We start from the raw sequence: 20,666 nt of genomic DNA, 5'->3' as shown, positions 1-20,666 counted from the left end.
CAAGCAAATTTACTAACCTATCCTTCCACTTCCTCATCCAGGTCATTTATAAAAATCACGAAGAGTAAGGGGTCCCAGAACAGATCCCTGAGGCACACCACTGGTCACCAACCTCCATGCAGAATATAAGCCATCTACAACCACTCTTCGCCTTCTGTGGGCAAGCCAGTTCTGGATCCACAAAGCAGTGTCCCCTTGGATCCCATGCCATTTTCAAATGCCTTGCTGAAATCCATATATACTACAACTACGGCTCTACCCTCATCAATGTGTTTAGTCACATTTTCAAAAAATTCAGTCAGGTTCGTAAGGCACAACCTGCCTTCGACAAAGCCAGGCTGACTATTCCTAATCATATTATACCCCTCCAAATATTCATAAATCCTGCCTCTCACGATCTTCACCATCATCTTACCAACCACTGAAGTAAGATTTACTGGCCTATAATTTCCTGGGCTATCTCTACTCCCTTTCTTGAATACGGGAACAACATCTGCAACCCTCCAATCCTCTGGAACCTCTCCCGTCCCCATTGATGATGCAAAGATCATCGCCAGAGGCTCAGCAATCTCCTCCCTCGCATCCCACAGTAGCCTGGTATACATCTCATCCAGTCCCGGTGACTTATCCAACTTGATGCTTTCCAAAAGCTCCAGCACATCCTCTTCCTTAATATCTACATGCTCAAGTTTTTCAGTCTGCTGTAAGTCATCCCTACAATTGCCAAGATCCTTTTCCGTAGTGAATACTGAACCAAAGTATTCATTAAGTACCTCTGCTATCTCCTCTGGTTCCATACACATTTTTCCACTGTCACACTTGATTGGTCCTATTTTCTCACGTCTTATCCTCTTGCTCTTCACATACTTGTAGAATACCTTGGGGTTTTCCTTAATCCTGTCCGCCAAGGCCTTCTCATGGCCCCTTCTGGCTCTCCTAATTTCATTCTTAAGCTCCTTCCTGCTCTTCGTATAATCTTCTAGATCTCTATCATTACCTAGTTTTTTGAACCTTTCGTAAGCTCTTCTTTTTCTCTTGACTAAATTTACAACAGCCTTTGTACGCCACGCTTCCTGTACCCTACCACCCTTTCCCTGTCTCATTGGAACGTACCTACTCAGAACCCCAAGCAAATATCTCCTGAACATTTCCCACACTTGTTCCGTACATTTCCCTGAGAACATCTGTTTCCAATTTATGCTTCCAAGTTCCTGTCTGATAGCCTCATATTTTCCCTTACTCCAATAAAACGCTTCCCTAACTTGTCTGTTCCTATCCCTCTCCGATGCTATGGTAAAGGAGATGGAATTGTGATCATTATCTCCAATATGCTCTCCCACTGAGAAACCTGACACCTGACCAGGTTCATTTCCCAATATAGTCGGCCCTCCTTATCCGCAGGGGATTGGTTCCGGACCCCCCGGGGATACCAAAAAACGCGGATGCTCAAGTCCATTATATAAAGTGACGTAGTATTTGCATATAACCTACGCACATCCTCCAGTATACTTTAAATCATTTCTAGATTACTTATAATACCTAATACAATGTAAATGTGATCTAAATAGTTGTTATACTGTATTGTTTAGGGAATAATGACAAACAACGAGTGCTGGAGAGAGAACTTCCGGGTTTTCCAGATCCGCGTTTGGTTGAATCCGTGCATGCGGAGCCCGCGGATAAGGAGGGCCGACTGTATCAGATCAAGTATAGCCTCTCCCCTTGTAAGCTTATCTACATATTGTGTCAAGAAACCTTCCTGAATACACCTAACAAATTTCACCCCTCACTCTACGGAGATGCTAATCAATATTTGGGAAATTAAAATCTCCCACCTGTATTATTACACCTTTGCAGAATCTGTCTCCGTATCTGCTCCTCGATGTCCCTGTTACTATTGGGTGGTCTATAAAAAAAACACCCAGTAGAGTTAATGACCCCTTCCCATTCCTAACTTCCACCCACAGAGACTCAGAAGACAGCCCCTCCATGACTTCCTCCTTTTCTACAGCCATGACACTATCGCTGATCAACAGTGCCACGTCCCCAATTCTTTTGCCTCCCTCCCTGTCCTTTCTGAAACATCTAAAGCCTGGCACTTGAAGTAGCCATTCCAGCCCCTGCACCATCTAGGTCTCTGTGATGGCCACAACATCATAGCTCCAAGTGCTAATCCATGCTCTAAGCTCATCAGCTTTGTTTGTAATACTCCTTGCATTAAAATAGACTCATCTCAAACCATTGGTCTGAGCACGTACCTTCTCTATCATTTGCCTATTCTCCCTTTCACATTGTCTCCAAGCTTTCTCTATTTAGTCATAGTCATACTTTATTGATCCCGGGGGAAATTGGTTTTTGTTACAGTTGCACCATAAATAATAAATAGTAATAGAACCATAAATAGTTAAATAGTAATATGTAAATTATGCCAGTAAATTATGAAATAAGTCCAGGACCAGCCTATTGGCTCAGGGTGTCTGACCCTCCAAGGGAGGAGTTGTAAAGTTTGATAGCCACAGGCAGGAATGACTTCCTATGACGCTCTGTGCTGCATCTCGGAGGAATGAGTCTCTGGCTGAATGTACTCCTGTGCCCACCCAGTACATTATGTAGTGGATGGGAGACATTGACCAAGATGGCATGCAACTTAGACAGCATCCTCTTTTTAGACACCACCGTGAGAGAGTCCAGTTCCATCCCTACAACATCACTGGCCTTACGAATGAGTTTGTTGATTCTGTTGGTGTCTGCTGCCCTCAGCCTGCGGCCCCAGCACACAACAGCAAACATGATGGCACTGGCCACCACAGACTTGTAGAACATCCTCAGCATCGTCCGGCAGATGTTAAAGGACGTCAGTTTCCTCAGGAAATAGGGATGGCTGTAATCCTTCTTGTAGACAGCCTCAGTGTTCTCAGACCAGTCCAGTTTATTGTCAATTCGTATCCCCAGGTATTTGTAATCCTCCACCATGTCCACACTGACCCCCTGGATGTAAACAGGGGTCACCGTTACCTTAGCTCTCCTCAGGTCTACCACCAGCTCCTTAGTCTTTTTCACATTAAGCTGCAGATAATTCTGCTCACACCATGTGACAAAGTTTCCTACCGTAGACCTCCCTTGTGAGACAACCTCCCTTTCCTCTGTCACATCAGTTTGGTTCCGAACCTCCAGCAATTCTAGTTTAAACTCTCCCCAATAACCTTAGCAAACCTCCCCACCAGGATATTGGTCCCCCTGGGATTCAAGTGCAATCCATCCTTTTTGTACAGGTCACACATGCCCCAAAAGAGGTCCCAGTGATCCAGAAATCTGAATCCCTGCCCCCTGCTCCAATCCCTCAGCCACACATCTATCCTCCACCTCATTCTATTCCTATACTCACTGTCAGGTGGCACAGGCTACCTGATTATTACCTTCGAGGTCCTGCTTCTCAACTTCCTTCCTAACTCCCTACAGTCTATTTTCAGGACCTCCTCCCTTTTCCTACCATTGTGCCTGTTGATTAGAATGGTCAATATGAGCAATAAATAGCACTGTTCACATAGCATGATAGTAGTTAAGAGTAACACCTTTACCACCTGGGTTCAATTTCACCACTGTCTATAAGGAGTTTGTACATTCTACCTGTAACTGTGTGGGTTTCTTCCGGATGCTGCGGTTTCCTCCCACATTCCAGAGGAATACAGATCAGTAGGTTAATTGGTCACATTGGTGTGATTGGGTGGGGTGTGCGTATTGGGCCAGAAGGGCCTATTACCGTGCTGTATCTTTAAATAAAGATAAAAATGAAGACGTAAGTGTTTGGCAAGCCTGAGAGGAGTGTGCTAGATTTAGAGATTAGTGAGGTGCAGTGAGTCCAGGAGCAATTAGAAGTAATTGGTTGAGAGCCGCACATTTTCCATCGAAGATGGAGAGTAGAAAATGGAGAAAAAGGCTATTTGAAAAGTCAGTGTGAGGGTGTACAGGTTGAGCAAATGTTTCAAGAATAAGCAAGTGAAGATGAACTATCTTGCAGCGTGGAGTGAAATTTTCATGGTAGCAGAGCTAAAACCAAGGACAAGGAATAGGCTAGTAACAAAATCAAGTATCCAGCAGACAGTAGTTTTTTCTAAGACTCAGTAAGGAAACAGCCCAAAATGAACAAACAGAAAATGCTGGAAATGTTTAAGAGATCAAGCAACATTTGTAGAGAAAGAACTGTTCACCTTTCAAGTCGTTGGCCTTCCAGTAGAATAGTCCACAAATGCTGCCTGACCTACATTTTCTGTTCTCATTTAAGATTTAGAGCAACCAAGGCAGTTTACTTTTGCAGGAGAAAGTGTCTTTTGACCCAAACTTCCTCAGCAAAAAAGTTTGTTTCCAAATACTTAGTTGATAACTACAATAATTGCATGAAAGGTTATGAGCTGTAAAATGTTACCTTTAAACTTGTAGCAATAAACTAGCTGATCCAGATAAACCTTAATGCAACTCTGACAGCAGTCTAGTCCTGCTGTTGGAAAATTCTAAGAGTTAGTGAAAAATGGAGCAATTTCAACTCTTGCAAGAGCATAGTGGAGTGAAGAGTGGAGAAGTACAAGATCTGATTAAGGTTGGTGGATTCTTAAGCTAACAATTAGGATGTAAAATTTGATCCTTTTAATAAGGCTTTGCGTAAATATGCACAGTCTAATTGTTCTAAAGACTTGCATTTAATTTCTAGAAAAACCCTGAAACCTATATATATAGCTGCTGTAAATTTCTTCATGTTGAATTTGGCCATCAAAAAAAAAAATCAAACTGCTCTATGAATCAGATTCATGAGCTTCAAACTTTTAAAGGACTGTATTAGTTGCACCTGCAACATTTCACATCATCTGCAAAGGCCACTTAATTTAAAGAAACTTCTTTGGTGTAAACTAAGCATCTATTCTGTCAAAAATGTGCAAACACTGGATTGCAACATAGCTTGTGTTGTTCGTCGGAACAGTTTGCTTGTTAACCAGCTCTTTGATGCAAGTGATCTTTGTGAACATTTGTTCCACTTAATTGATTAAATATGGACCATAAATGTTTTTGTGAATATTTTAAATGTGACTATATTTAATGTAATAAGATTAATTTTTTTCTCTTATTTCAACACAGATATAATAATGTTCTTGCTGTATGCTGCCTTAGGCAAGATCTTGCAATATTGCCCAATGGAGATTTGACACAGGTATGAAATGTGCTGTTTTTGTTTGCTGTACCTATATTATGCTTAGCTTAACTTGAAAATCATTAAAACTGTAGATGTTGGAAATCTAAAATTTTAAAAAAATTCTAAGAACAGCTAATCGCTTAGGCAGCAATAATTTGCAAAAACCCATTTCCTGCTGGAACTTGGTGGGTCGAGCAGCACCTGTTGGTTGAAAAGAAGTTTAAATCTTCCCTTTGGGACTTCAGTGAAACACTCTCTCACTGCTCCCCCTCTGTGATTCCTGCTGCTCTCCAACTCTTTGACACCTATCACCTGGTGTTTCTCTCTCCCCTCCCCTCACCTTTTAAATCTACTCCTCAGCTTTTTTTTTTCTCCAGTCCTGCCAAACTGTTGTGGCCCAAAATGTCGACTATACTTTTTTTCCATAGATGCTGCCTGCCTGCTGAGTTCCTCCAGCATCTTGTGTGTGTTGCTCAGATTTCCAGCATCTGCAGATTTTCTCTTCCTTATTCATATTTCATATTGCTTGAGTATAGTAATCCTTGAATATCCTTTGAGTGAATACTTGAAGAGGTCCACAGACACTGAAGTAAAACTCTTGCCTGTGAACTGATTGTTAAAGCTGATGCTTTATGAGTCTGTGTTTTCAAAGTAGAAAAATTCCATAGTCCTGTAATTCTCCACTCTTTTACAGGGTAAAATATATATGGAATTTAGTGGCAAAAGTTTTTGGATAATTTTGGTCTTTTGCTATGCAGACCATAAGATATAGCAGCAGAATTCGGCTATCTGGCCCATCACATCTGCTCTGTCATTTCATTATGGCTGATCCAATTTTCCTATTAGCCCCAATCACCAACCACCTTCCTGTATTCCTTCATGCCACGACCAATCAAGAATCTATCAACCTCTTGATTAAATTTACATGAAGACTTGGTTGCCACAACTGGCTGTGGCAAATAATTCCATAGATTCTCTGGCAAAATGTCTTAATACATCTGGCTAAAGAAATTACTCCTCATCTCCATTCTAAAAGGATGTCACTCCATTCTAAGGCTGTGTCCTCTGGTCTTCGACTCTCCCACCATAGGAAACATCCTCTCCACATTCATTCTATCAAGACCTCTCACCATTTGTTAGGTTTCAATGAGGTCACCCCTCATTCTTCTGAATTCTAGTGAATATAGGCCCAGAGCCGTCAGACCCTTTTCATATCACAAGCCATTCAATCCTGGGATTATTTTTGTGATCCTTCTTTGAACCCTCTCCAGTTTCAGCACATCCTTTCTATGATAAGTCAGAGGAGGTTCCATAGTGAGGGGAACAAACAGCAGGCTCTGTCAGCCTGATGGAGATACCCGCACAGTGTTTTGCATCCCAGGTGCCAGGGTACAGGATGTCTCGGACCGGGTGTGGAGTATTCTGAAGGGAGAGGGTGAACAGCCAGAAGTCTTGGTACACATTGATACCAATGACAGAGGAAGAAGAGAGAATTCAGGGAGTTGGGTAGGAAGCTGAAAAGCAGGACCTCCAGGGTTGTTATCTCAGGATTGCTGCCTGTGCCATAGGTTAACGAGCGCAAGAATGGCATGATCAGGCATTATTAATGCGTGGCTGAGAGACTGGTTTAGGGGGCAGGACTTCGGGTTCCTGGATCATTGGGGCCTCTTCTGGGGGAGGTACGACCTGTACAAAAAGGCCAGGTTACACCTGAACCCAAAGAGGTCCAATATCCTAGCATAAACACGAGGAATTCTGCAGATGCTGGAAATTCAAGCAACACACATCAAAGTTGCTGGTGAACGCAGCAGGCTAGGCAGCATCTCTAGGAAGAGGTACAGTTGACGTTTCGAACCAAGACCCTTCGTCAGGACTAACTGAAGGAAGAGCTAGTAAGAGATTTGAAAGTGGGAGGGGGAGATCCAAAATGATAGGAGAAGACAGGAGAGGGAGGGATGGAGCCAAGAGCTAGACAGGTGATTGGCAAAAGGGATATGAGAGGATCATGGGACAGGAGGCCCAGGGAGAAGGAAAAGTGGGAGGGGAGGAAAACCCAGAGGATGGGCAAGGGGTATAGTCAGAGGGACAGAGGGGAAAAAAAGGAGAGAGAGAGAGAGAGAGAGAGAGAGAAGGAATGTGTGTATATAAATAAATAACGGATGGGGTACGAGGGGGAGGTGGGGCATTGCGGAAGTTAGAGAAGTCAGTGTTCATGCCACCAGGTTGGAGGCTACCCAGATGGAATATAAGGTGTTGTTCCTCCAACCTGAGTGTGGCTTCATCTTTACAGTAGAGGAGGCCGTGGATAGACATATCAGAATGGGAATGGGATGTGGAATTATAATGTGTGGCCTCTGGGAGATCCTGCTTTCTCTGGCGGACAGAGCGTTGGTGTTCAGCAAAACGATCTCCCAGTCTGCGTCGGGTCTCGCCAATATATAGAAGGCCACACCGGGAGCACCAGACGCAGTATATCACCCCAGCCGACTCACAGGTGAAGTGTCGCCTCACCTGGAAGGACTGTCTGGGGCCCTGAATGGTGGTAAGGGAGGAAGTGTAAGGGCATGTGTAGCACTTGTTCTGCTTACAAGGATAAGTGCCAGGAGGGAGATTAGTGGGGAGGGATTGGGGGGGACGAATGGACAAGGGAGTCGCGTAGGGAGCGATCCCTGCGGAAAGCAGAGGGGGGGAGGGAAAGATGTGCTTAGTGGTGGGATCCCGTTGGAGGTGGCGGAAGTTACGGAGAATAATATGTTGGACCCGTAGGCTGGTGGGGTGGTAGGTGAGGACCAGGGGAACCCTATTCCTAGTGGGGTGGTGGGAGGATGGAGTGAGAGCAGATGTGCGTGAAATGGGGGAGATGCGTTTGAGAGCAGAGTTGATGGTGGAAGAATGGAAGCCCCTTTCTTTAAAAAAGGAGGACATCTCCCTCGTCCTGGAATGAAAAGCCTCATCCTGAGAGTAGATTCGGCAGAGATGGAGGAATTGCGAGAAGGGGATGGCATTTTTGCAAGAGACTGGGTGAGAAGAGGAATAGTCCAGATAGCTGTGAGAGTCAGTAGGCTTATATTGGAACTATATTTATAGCAGAACTCTTACTAGCTCTTCCTTCAGTTAGTCCTGACGAAGGGTCTCGGCCCGAAACATGGACTGTACCTCTTTCTAGAGATGCTGCCTGGCCTGCTGCTTTCACCAGCAACCTTTATGTGTGTTGCTTCAATATCCTAGCAGGCAGGTTTAATAGAGCTGTTAGGGAGTATTTAATCTAATATGGCAGGGGTATGGGAACCAGACTAATAGAACTGAGGAGGGGGAAAAGCAGAAATAAATCAAAGATAGCGTGCGACAGAGATGATAGAAAGGACAGGCAGGAGATGAGGCACAATCACAGCCAGTGGGATGATTTACAGGGCAATAGAGATGTGGTGCAATTAAAACGGAAAGCAACAAATACTGGACTGAAAGTGTTATATTTGAATGCACGCAGCATAAGAAATAAAATGGAAAGTCTTGAAATTCAACTACAGATTGGCAAGTATGACGTTGTGGCCATCTCTGAAACTTGTCTAAAGGATGGCTGCCATTGGGAGCTGAACGGCCAATGACATACGGCAGCGGTCCCAACCACCGGGCTGCAAAGCATGTTGCTACTGGGCCGCGAGGAAATGATATGAGTCAGCTGCACCTTTCCTCATTCTCTGTCACGCACTGTTGAACTTGAACATAGGGTTGCCAACTGTCCCGTATTTGCAGGGAACATCCTGTATATTGGGCTAAATTGGTTTGTCCTATACGGGACCGGCCTTGTCCTGTATTTCCCCCGCTAAGGTAGAGCATTCGTATGAAACCTTTCATGCAGAAGTGGCGTAAAGCGAAGAAGCAATTACCGTTAATTTATATGGGAAAAATTTTTGAGCGTTCCCAGACCCCAAAAAATAACCTACCAAATCATACCAAATAACTCATAAAACAGAAAATAACACTAACATATAGTAAAAGCAGGAATGTTATGGTAAATCCACAGCCTATATAAAGTGGAAATAATGTATGTACAGTGTAGTCAGGAAGATTAAGCCAAAACTGATTTCTGGAAAAAAAAATCAGCACGTACATGCATGCGCACATCACACATGCGCACACAGGTGCCCACGCAAGGCTTCATGGTCATGATAGTCTTTCCTGGGGTAAACACAAGTGTCCCAGGATTTGACTGCTATTTTTGTTCCTTATTTGGGAGTGAGAAAATTGGCAACCCTAACCGTAAAGACATGTTGAGGTGAGTTTAACCCTACTTGAACGCCCCCCCCCCCCCCCCCCCCCCCCCCGGTAGGCCAGTCCGCAAGAATATTATCAACGTTAAAGCCGTCCTTGGTGCAATAAAGGTTGAGGACCCCTGATATACGGTGTATCAGAAAGATAAGTTAGTAGGCAGAGGGGGTGGTGTGGCTATGTCTATAAGAAATTATGTTAAATCATTAGAAAGGGATGACATTGGATCGGAAGGTGTAGAGTCTCGATGGGTTGAGTTAAGAAATGGCAAGGGTAAAAGGACCCTAACAGCAGCAGGGATGTGGATTACAAATTGCAGCAGGAGAGAAAAGAGGCACGACAGAAGGGCAATGTCATAATTGTTGCTGATTTTAACATGAAAGTGGATTGGGAAAACCGGGCCAGTACTGGACCTCAAGAGGGAGAATTGGTAGAATGTCTAAGGGATGGCTTTTTAGAACAGCTTCTTTGTTAAGCCCACTAGGGGATTGGCTATGCTGGGTTGGGCGTTGTGCAATGATCCAGAGGTGATAAGAGAGTTTAAGGTTAAGGAACCCTTAGGGAACAGTGATCACAATATGATCGAGTTCACTTTGAAATTTGAGGAGGAGAGACTAAATTCCAGTGTGTTGGTATTTCAGTGGAATAAAGGAAATTACAATGGCATGAGGGGGAACTGGCCAAAGTTGACTGGAATGAAGAAGGACACTAGCAGGAAGGACAGCACAGCAGCAATAGCTGGAGTTTCTGTGAAAAATATGGGAAGTGCAAGACAGATATATTTCAAATAAGAAGAAATTTTTGAATGGAAGGACATTACCGTGGCTGACAAGTGAAGTCAGAGCCAAAGTAAAAGCAAAAGAGAGGGCATACAAGGAAGACAAAGCTAGTGGCAAGATAGAGGATTGGGAAGCTTTTAAAATCTTGCAGAAGGAAACCAAGAAGGACATCAGGAAGGAAAAGATGAATTATGAAAGGAAGCTGGCGACTAACATCAAAGGAGATACTAAAAGCTTTTTTAAGTATATAAAAGGTGAAAAAGAGTTGAGGGTAGATATAGGACCAATAGAAAATGACACTGGAGATATTGTAATGAGAGATACAGAGATAGCAGAGGAACTGAATGCATATTTTGCATCAGTCTTCACAGTTGAAGACATTTGCAGTACACCGGACATTCAAGAGTGTCAGGGCAGTGAAAATTACCACTGAGAAGGTGCTCAGGTAGCTTAATGGTTTGAGGGTGGATAAATCTCCTGGACCTGATGGGTTCTGAAGGAAGTAGTGGGAGAGACTGTGGAGGCATTATCAATGATCTTTCAAGAATCGATAGATTCTGCCATTGTACCGAATGACAGGAAAATTGCAAATGTAACTCCGCTATTTAAGAAAGGTGGGAGGCAGCAAAATGGAAACTATAAACACGTTAGCATGACATCAGTGGTTGGGAAGTTGTTGGAATTGATTGTTGGGGATGAGATTACGGTGTACCTGAAAGCATATGATGAGATAGGCCAAAGCCAGCATGGTTTCCTGAAAGGAAAATCCTGCCTGACTAACCCACTGTAATTTTTTGAGGAAATTACGAGCAGGGTAGACAAAGGAGATGCAGTAGATGTGGTGTACTTGGACTTTCAGAAGGCCTTTGACAAGGTACCGCACATGAGGCTGCTTAGCAAGACAAGAGTCCATGGAATTACAGGGAAATTACTAGCATGGGTGGAGCATTGGCTGATCGGCAGAAACCAGAGAGTAGGAATAAAGGGATCCTATTCAGGCTGGCTGCCGGTTACCAGTGGAGTTCCACAGGGGTCGGTGTTGGGACCGCTGCTTTTTACAATGCATGTCAATGATTTGAACTATGGAATTACTGGATTTGTGGCTAAATTTGCCATTGATACAAAGATAGGTGGAGGAGCGAGTAGTGTTGAGGAAATAGAAAGCCTGCAGAGAGACTTAAATAGTTTAGGGGAATGGGCAAAGAAGTGGCAAATAAAATACAATGTTGGAAAGTGTATGGTCATGAACTTTGGCGGAAGAAATAAACGGGCAGACTATTATTTAGATGGGGAGAGAATTCAAAATGTAGAGATGTAAAGGGACTTGGGAGTCTTTGTGCAGGTTACCCTAAAGGTTAACCTCTAGGTTGAGTTGGTGGTGCAGAAGGCGAATGCAATGTTGGCTACACCTGTCTCTACACTTCCTCCCTCACAGCGCCCTAAACAGTCCTTCCAGGTGAGGCAACACTTCACCTGTGAGTCTACCGTGTCTAGTGCTCCCGGTGTGGCGCCCTGTTTTTTTGGCAAGACCTGACTTAGATTGGGAGACCGCTTCGCCAAGCACCACATCTCCGTCCGCCAGAAAATGCGAGATCGCCCAGTGGCCACACATTTTAATTCCACTTCCCATTCCCATTCCGACATATCAGTCCATGGCCTCCTCTACTGTTGCAGTGAGGCAACACTCAAGTTGGAGGAGCAACACCTTGTATTCGGTCTAGGTAGCCCTCAAACTGATGGCATGAACATCGATTTCTCAAGCTTCCAGTAATGACCCACCTCCACCTTTCACCATTTCCCATTCCCATTTTCCTCTCTCACCTTATCTCCTTACCTGCCCATCACCTCCCTCTGGTGCTCCTCCTCCTTTTCTTTCTTCCATTGTTCTCTGCCCTCTCCTATCAGATTCCTCCTTCTCTAGCCCTATATCTCTTTCACCAATCAACCTTCCAGCTCTTTATTTCACCTCTCACCCCCCCCCCACAGTTTCACCTATCACTTTACTTCTTCCTCCCCTCCCTCCACCTTCTAACTCTTGACTCCTCATCTTTTTTTCTCTCCAGTCCTGATGAAGGGTCTCGACCCGAAATATCGACTGTTTACTGTTTTCCGTAGATGCTGCCTAGCCTGCTGAGCTCCAGCATTTTCTGTGTGTTGCTTGGATTTCCAGCATCTGCAGATTTTCTCTTGTTTGTGATTGGACTACTACACTGCTGAGTTTCTTCCAGGGATGCTGCCCCTAAAAAAGTTTAAACCTTCCTTTCGGGAGTTCAGTGAAACCCTCTCTCACTGTTTCCCCCTCTGTGATCTCTGCTGCCCTCCTACTCTTCAACCATGAGTTCATCCAGACCAGCTACCACAGCCACGTATACTCCTTGGGAACATATCTTTGCCACCAGCTTGTACCATATGGCTTCCAGATCCATTTTCAAGCCTCTCAATTCAGGCCCTTTGAGGACTCCTGGTACTCACATTCAATTGACTGCTGCTCCCACTGCATTCTACGCACCATGCTTTCTGACACAAGAAGGTACCCGGGGTCACTTCCACAATTCAGTGATTCTATCTCCGCTGCCTAAAATGGACCTGTACACTACTATATCCTCCGCCGGATCCATGCTTTCAGTCACCAGTTCTTTGGCTTTCTCACGTCCTGCAAGGATCAGAAAATTGCCTGATTGCAGACTACAGAGCTTGCTGTCTCCAGTGCTGGCAGGCACAGACATCTCCAGTCCATGATCCCTGCTGCTGATCTCAACGGTTCTCATGATCTAGAGCAGATTCAGATCCTGGACTCCTCCACCATCAATGCAGGTTTCAATGACCTCAGACTCCTTTAAAGTGCCGATTGCGCAACCTCCAATTCCCAACTCCAACTTTGACAGACAGCACCTCCAGGCTGGGACTTCACACGCTGCTACTGGAATCCCTGTCTCCCCTTCCCCCACCACCATTCTCAGGTTCCACCACCAGCGTTTGGGTCCTCGAAGACTCCATCTTGCTCTTGTCCCACTTTCCCTGAGCACCCCAACCTTCCCCTCTCTTCTGACATGACCAACTCCCTTCCCCCCCCCCCCGATCTCAGCTCTCATCCATGCCAGGACTTCACGATCCCCTCTGATCTTCCTGTCTCTGAGGCAGAATGTTCTGTCCTCAGTAACAGCAGCCTGGGCTTTGTCCCCCTGCACCCATACCTTGGTGAGTACCACACCCGCCATGATGCTGAGCTCTTCTTCTGCCACCTCCAACTCCGGGCCTACTTCTTTGGTAAGGAATCTCCATCCTGTACTGATGACTCCTTCTCCCTTCTTCAACCCCTCTCCTCTTCCTGAACACCCCACTCTGGTCTTCTGCCTGCTCTGGATCTTTTCATTGCTAACTGTCGATGGGATATCAACCATCTCAACTTCACCACTCCTCTCACCAATTCCAATCTCAGTTTTACCCCACCTGGTTCAGTCCCTTCCTACATCCGTGACACTTCACACACTCTTGATCTTTTCAATGATTTCACGTTCTCTGGCCCCGATCATCTTATTTTCAGTATGAATATCCAGTCCCTATACATCTCCGTCCCCCACTAGGAAGGCCTCACATCTCTCTGTTTCTTTCTAAACACCAGACCCAACTCTCCTCCGTCTGGTGGAACTTGTCCTCACTCTCAATAATTTCTTCTTTGGCTCCTCCCCCTTCCTTCAAACAAAAGATATAGCCATGGGTACTTGCATGGGTCCCAGTTATGCCTGTCTGTTTGTCAGATACGTGGAACAGTCCATGTTCCAAGCCTACACTGGTATTGCTCCCCAACTTTTCCTACACTGCATCGACGACTACATTGGTACTGCTTCCTGCACCCATGCAGAACTTGTTGACTTTATCAACTTTGCCTCCAGCTTCCACCCTGCCCTCAAATTAACCTTTTACATTTCCAATACCTCCCTCCCCTTTCTCGATTTCTCTGTCTCTATCTCTGGAGACAGCTATTTATTGATATCTGTCATAAAACCACTGACTCTCACAGCTACCTGAACTATACTTCTTCCCACTCTGTTGCTTCTAAAAATGCCATCCCCTTCTCTCAATTCCTCTGTTACTGCCACATCTGCTGTCAGGATGAGGCTTTTCACTCCAGAATGAAGGAGATGTCCTCCTCCTCCTCCAAAGAATGGTGCTTCCCTTCCTCCACCATCAATGCTGCCCTCAACTGCATCTCTTTTATTTTGGGCATGTCTGCCCTCACCCCATTCTCTCACTAGCCCACCAGGAATAGGATTTCTCTTGTCCACGCCTCATCCAAGATATCCTGAAGTGGGAGGGTGAGGAGCCAGAGGTCGTGGTACATATAGGTACCAATGACATAGGTAGGAAAAGGGAAGAGGTCCTGAAAGGAGAATATAGGGAGCTAGGAAGGGAGTTGAGAAAAAGGACCGCAAAGGTAGTAATCTTGGGATTACTGCCTGTGCCACCCGACAGTGAGAGTAGGAATGCAATGAAGTGGAGGATAAATGCGTGGCTGAAGGATTGGAGCAGGGGGCAGGGATTCAAGTTTTTGGATCATTGGGACCTCTTTTGGCACAGGCGTGACTTGTACAAAAGGACGGGTTACACTTGAATCCTAGGGGGACCAATATCCTGGCAGGGAGATTAGCGAGGGCTACTGAGGTGACTTTAAACTAGAATGGTTGGGGGGTGAGAATCAAATTAAAGAGGCTAGGCGAGAGGAGGTTAGTTCACAACAGGGGGATGGGAACCAGTGCAGAGAGACAGAGGGGTGTAAAATGAGGATACAAGCAAAAAGTAGTAAGGTGAAAAGTAAAAGTGGCAGGCCGACAAATCCAGAGCAAGCATCAAAAAGGGCCACTTTTCAGCATAATTGTATAAGGGCTAAGAGAGTTGTAAAAGCGCGCCTGAAGGCTTTGTGTGTCAATGCAAGGAGCATTCGTAACAAGGTGGATGAATTAAAAGTGCAGATTGTTATTAATGAATATGATATAGTTGGGATCACAGAGACATGGCTCCAGGGTGACCAAGGATGGGAGCTCAACATTCAGGGATATTCAATATTCAGGAGGGATAGACAGGAAAGAAAAGGAGGTGGGGTGGCGTTGCTGGTTAGAGAGGAGATTAACGCAATAGAAAGGAAGGACATAAGCCGGGAAAATGTGGAATCGATATGGGTAGAGCTGCATAACACTTAAGGGGCAGAAAACGCTGGTGGGAGTTGTGTACAGGCCACCTAACAGTAGTAGTGAGGTTGGGGATGGTATTAAACAGGAAATTAGAAATGTGTGCAATAAAGGAACAGCAGTTACAATGGGTGACTTCAATCTACATGTAGATTGGGTGAACCAAATTAGTAAGGGTGCTGAGGAAGAGGATTTCTTGGAATGTATGCGGGATGGTTTTTTGAACCAACATGTCGAGGAACCAACTAGAGAGCAGGCTATTCTAGACTGGGTATTGAGCAATGAGGAGGGGTTAATTAGCAATCTTGTCGTGAGAGGCCCCTTGGGTAAGAGTGACCATAATATGATGGAATTCTTCATTAAGATGGAGAGTGACATAGTTAATTCAGAAACAAAGGTTCTGAACTTAAAGAAGGGTAACTTTGAAGGTATGAGACGTGAATTAGCTAAGATAGACTGGCAAATGACACTTAAAGGGTTGACGGTGGATATGCAATGGCAAGCACTTAAAGGTTGCATGGATGAACTACAACAATTGTTCATCCCAGTTTGGCAAAAGAATAAATCAAGGAAGGTAGTGCACCCGTGGCTGACAAGGGAAATTAGGGATAGTATCAATTCCAAAGAAGAAGCATGCAAATTAGCCGGAAAAAGTGGCTTACCTGAGGACTGGGAGAAATTCAGAGTTCAGCAGAGGAGGACAAAGGGCTTAATTAGGAAAGGGAAAAAAGATTATGAGAGAAAACTGGCAGGGAACATAAAAACTGACTGTAAAAGCTTTTATAGATATTTGAAAAGGAAAAGATTGGTTAAGACAAATGTAGGTCCCCTACAGACAGAAACAGGTGAATTGATTATGGGGAGCAAGGACATGGCAGACCAATTGAATAATTACTTTGGTTCTGTCTTCACTAAGGAGGACATAAATAATCTTCCGGAAATAGGGGGCAGAGGGTCCAGTGAGATGGAGAAACTGAGGGAAATACATGTTAGTAGGGAAGTGGTGTTAGGTAAATTGAAGGGATTAAAGGCAGATAAATCCCCAGGGCCAGATGGTCTGCATCCCAGAGTGCTTAAGGAAGTAGCCCAAGAAATAGTGGATGCATTAGTGATAATTTTTCAAAACTCTTTAGATTCTGGACTAGTTCCTGAGGATTGGTGGGTGGCTAATGTAACCCCACATTTTAAAAAAGGAGGGAGAGAGAAACCAGGGAATTATAGACCGGTTAGCCTAACATCGGTGGTGGGGAAACTGCTAGAGCCAGTTATCAAAGATGTGATAACAGCACATTTGGAAAGCGGTGAAATCATCGGACAAAGTCAGCATGGATTTGTGAAAGGAAAATCATGTCTGACGAATCTCATAGAATTTTTTGAGGATGTAACTAGTAGAGTGGATAGGGGAGAACCAGTGGATGTAGTATATTTGGATTTTCAAAAGGCTTTTGACAAGGTCCCACACAGGAGATTAGTGTGCAAACTTAAAGCACACGGTATTGGGGGTAAGGTATTGATGTGGATAGAAAATTGGTTGGCAGACAGGAAACAAAGAATGGGAATAAACAGGACCTTTTCAGAATGGCAGGCAGTGACTAGTGGGGTACCGCAAGGCTCAGTGCTGGGACCCCAGTTGTTTACAATATATATTAATGACTTGGATGAGGGAATTAAATGCAGCATCTCCAAGTTTGCGGATGACACGAAGCTGGGCGGCAGTATTAGCTGTGAGGAGGATGCTAAGAGGATGCAGGGTGACTTGGATAGGTTAGGTGAGTGGGCAAATTCATGGCAGATGCAATTTAATGTGGATAAATGTGAAGTTATCCACTTTGGTGGCAAGAACAGGAAAACAGATTATTATCTGAATGGTGGCCGATTAGGAAAAGGGGAGGTGCAACGAGACCTGGGTGTCATTATACACCAGTCATTGAAAGTGGGCATGCAGGTACAGCAGGCGGTGAAAAAGGCGAATGGTATCAACAGGAATTCTGCAGATGCTGGAAATTCAAGCAACACACATCAAAGTTGCTGGTGAACGCAGCAGGCCAGGCAGCATCTCTAGGAAGAGGTGCAGTCGACGTTTCAGGCCGAGACCCTTCGTCAGGAAGGCGAATGGTATGCTGGCATTTATAGCAAGAGGATTCAAGTACAGGAGCAGGGAGGTACTACTGCAGTTGTGCAAGGTCTTGGTGAGACCACACCTGGAGTATTGTGTGCAGTTTTGGTCCCCTAATCTGAGGAAAGACATCCTTGCCATAGAGGGAGTACAAAGAAGGTTCATCAGATTGATTCCTGGGATGGCAGGACTTTCATATGATGAAAGACTGGATGAACTAGGCTTATACTCGTTGGAATTTAGAAGATTGAGGGGGGATCTGATTGAAACGTATAAAATCCTAAAGGGATTGGACAGGCTAGATGCAGGAAGATTGTTCCCGATGTTGGGGAAGTCCAGAATGAGGGGTCACAGTTTGAGGATAAAGGGGAAGCCTTTTAGGACCGAGATTAGGAAAAACTTCTTCACACAGAGTGGTGAATCTGTGGAATTCTCTGCCACAGGAAACAGTTGAGGCCAGTTCATTGGCTATATTTAAGAGGGAGTTAGATATGGCCCTTGTGGCTAAAGGGATTAGGGGGTATGGAGGGAAGGCTGGTGCAGGGTTCTGAGTTGGATGATCAGCCATGATCATACTGAATGGCGGTGCAGGCTCAAAGTGCCGAATGGCCTACTCCTGCACCTATTTTCTATGTTTCTATGTTTCTATCCCACCAGCTTAGCACATAATCCTCCGTAACTTCTGTCATCTCCAACAAGATCCCCCCTCTGATCTCCCTCCTCGCAATTATCCTTGCAAGCAGAGCAAGTGTTGCACCTGCCACTAGACCACCTCTCTCACTACCATTCAGGACCCAAACAGTCCTTCCAGGTGAGGTGATACTTCACCTATGAGTCTGTTGGTGTCATCTACTGTATCAGGTGCTCCCAGTACAGCCTTCTGTATGTCGGTGAGACCAGATGTAGATTGGGAGACAACTTCATCGAGCACCTATACTTTGTCGCCAGTAAAAACTGGATCTGCCATTTTAATTCCAGTTCCTATTCCCATTTCAACATGTCAGTCAATGGCCGCCTCTACCATCACAATGAAGCCACACTCAGGTTGGAGGAACACCTTGTATTCTGTCTGGATAGCCTCCAACCTGATGGCATCAACATTGTTTCTCGAACTTCTCCCTTACCATTCCCCATTCCCATTTTTTCCTTTCTCACCTTGTATCTTTACCCACCCATTGCCTCCCTTTGGCACTCCTCCCCTTTTCTTTCTGTCAGTGGCCTTTGGTCCTCTCCTATCAGGTTTCCCCTTCTCTAGCCCTGTATCTCTTTCACCTATCAAATTCCCAGCTCTTTACTTCACCCCTCCCCCCTTCCTGTTTCTGCTATCACCTTTTGTTTCTTTTCCCCCTCCCCCACCTTCTTACTCTGACTCCTCATCTTTTTTTCTCCAGTCCTGATGAAGAGTCTTGGCCCGAAATGTCAACTGTGTTGTTTTCCATAGATACTGCCTGGCCTGCTGAGTTCTTCCAGCATTTTGTGTCTGTCGCCTGGATTTTCAGATCTGCAGATTTTTCCTTGTCCATAGCGCAAGAGTTGTCCACTCGAAATGTAAGAAAGAAAAGTGGACCTTAGAGAATATTAGTTTTTACCTTCCTTTAACCCAAGAAGCAATCATTCTCCATCTCACAATGAACACAAAATGCTGGAGGAACTCAGCAGATCCTTCCTCAGGATTGTTAATCTTATAAAAAAAAATTTGTCAAATATGTTAAACAAAATTTGGTCTGAATGAATTGGCAATCGTCAGCGTTAATTGGCTCGGATGAAGGGTGTGGGCCTGAAATGTTGACTGTTTACTCTTTTCTATGGATGCTGCCTGGCCTGCTGAGTTCCTCCAGCATTTTGTGTGTGTCGCCTGGATTTCCAGTATCTGCAGATTTTCTCGTGTTTGTGATTCACCACTTCACTCTGCTTTTTTTAACAGAGCCACTTTTATATCCAGTGTCTCTTTAATGTCACATTAATTATAAGCCTGTTATGTGGCAACTTATCAAAAGCTTTATGGAAGTCTGTCAACAATGCATTGACTGTATTATCTTCATCAACTCTGATTGTTATCAAAAAATAATGTCAAATTTGATAAGCAAAATTTGGCCCTAACAAATCGGTAATCGTCTGCCTTAATTGATTCATTTTCCTCCAGGTCATTATCAATCAGTTCCCAAATCAGCATTTCTGAAAGCTTTCCCACCACTGTGATTAAGCTGACTGGCCTACAGTTGCTCTTATCCTTATCACTCTTTTTTGGATTCGGGGAGTAACATTTGCGTAACTCCAGACCTCTGGCACTATCCTCTATCCAAGGAGTACTAAAAGATTATTGCCAATGTCACTGTGATTTCTTCGCTTGCTTCTCCAAAATCCTAGGATGCGTCTCATCCTGGTAACTTAACCACTTTAACATCAGCCAACTTTTCCAATACCTCTGTTAAAGTGACTTTGCTATCTCCTCTTCCACTGTCAGTTTGGAGGGACTGATGTAAAATACTGTGTAATTCCTATTTTTAGACCATAATAAGACCGTAAGATATAAGAGCAGATTTAAGCCATTTGGCTCATCAAGTCTGCTGTGCCATTCAATCATGGCTAATTGTTTTTTCCCTCCTCAATCCCACTCCCCAGCCTTCTCCCTGTAGTCATTGATGCTGTGTCAAATCAAGAACCTATCAATCTCTGCCTCAAATACACCCAACAACTCGGCCTCCCCAGCTGCCTGTAGTAACAAATTCCACAAGTTAACTACTTTCTAGCTAAAGAAATGTCTCCGCATCTCTGTTTTAAATGGACACCCCTCTAATCCTCAGGCTGTACCCACTTGCCCTGTACTCCCTCACCACAGGAAACATCCTTTCCACGTCTACTCTCTCTAGGCCTTTCAACATTTGAAAAGCTTCAATGAGGTCCTCCCTCACCCTGCAAAATTCCAGCGAGTACACACCCAGAACCATCAAACGCTCCTCGCACGACAACCCTTTCATTCCTGGAATCATCCTTGCGAACCTCCTCTGAATCCTCTCCAATCCTTACATATCTTTTCTCAGATGAGGAGCCCAAAACCATTCACATTTTTGGGGTCCTCATCTAAGAAAAGATGTGCCTTATAAAACTTCAGTATCACATCCCTGCTCTTGTAT

At 44.7% G+C, this 20,666-nt stretch overlaps 1 protein-coding gene across 4 annotated transcripts in view; it reads left to right on the top strand.

Moving 5' to 3' along the window:
• abcc5 (ATP-binding cassette, sub-family C (CFTR/MRP), member 5) overlaps window positions 1-20,666 on the top strand; it is a 125,026-nt gene that overhangs the window by 47,165 nt on the left and 57,195 nt on the right. For all 4 annotated transcript variants that reach the window (XM_072255198.1, XM_072255196.1, XM_072255200.1 and 1 more), the window contains one exon: window positions 5,128-5,200. In XM_072255198.1, coding sequence (XP_072111299.1) covers window positions 5,128-5,200 — 73 coding nt within the window. The remainder of the gene's footprint in view (window positions 1-5,127; window positions 5,201-20,666) is intronic.

This window comes from Mobula birostris, chromosome 4, assembly GCF_030028105.1.
Source record: "Mobula birostris isolate sMobBir1 chromosome 4, sMobBir1.hap1, whole genome shotgun sequence".
Classification (NCBI taxonomy): Eukaryota; Metazoa; Chordata; class Chondrichthyes; order Myliobatiformes; family Myliobatidae; genus Mobula; species Mobula birostris.
This window is presented reverse-complemented; position numbering and strand designations above follow the sequence as displayed.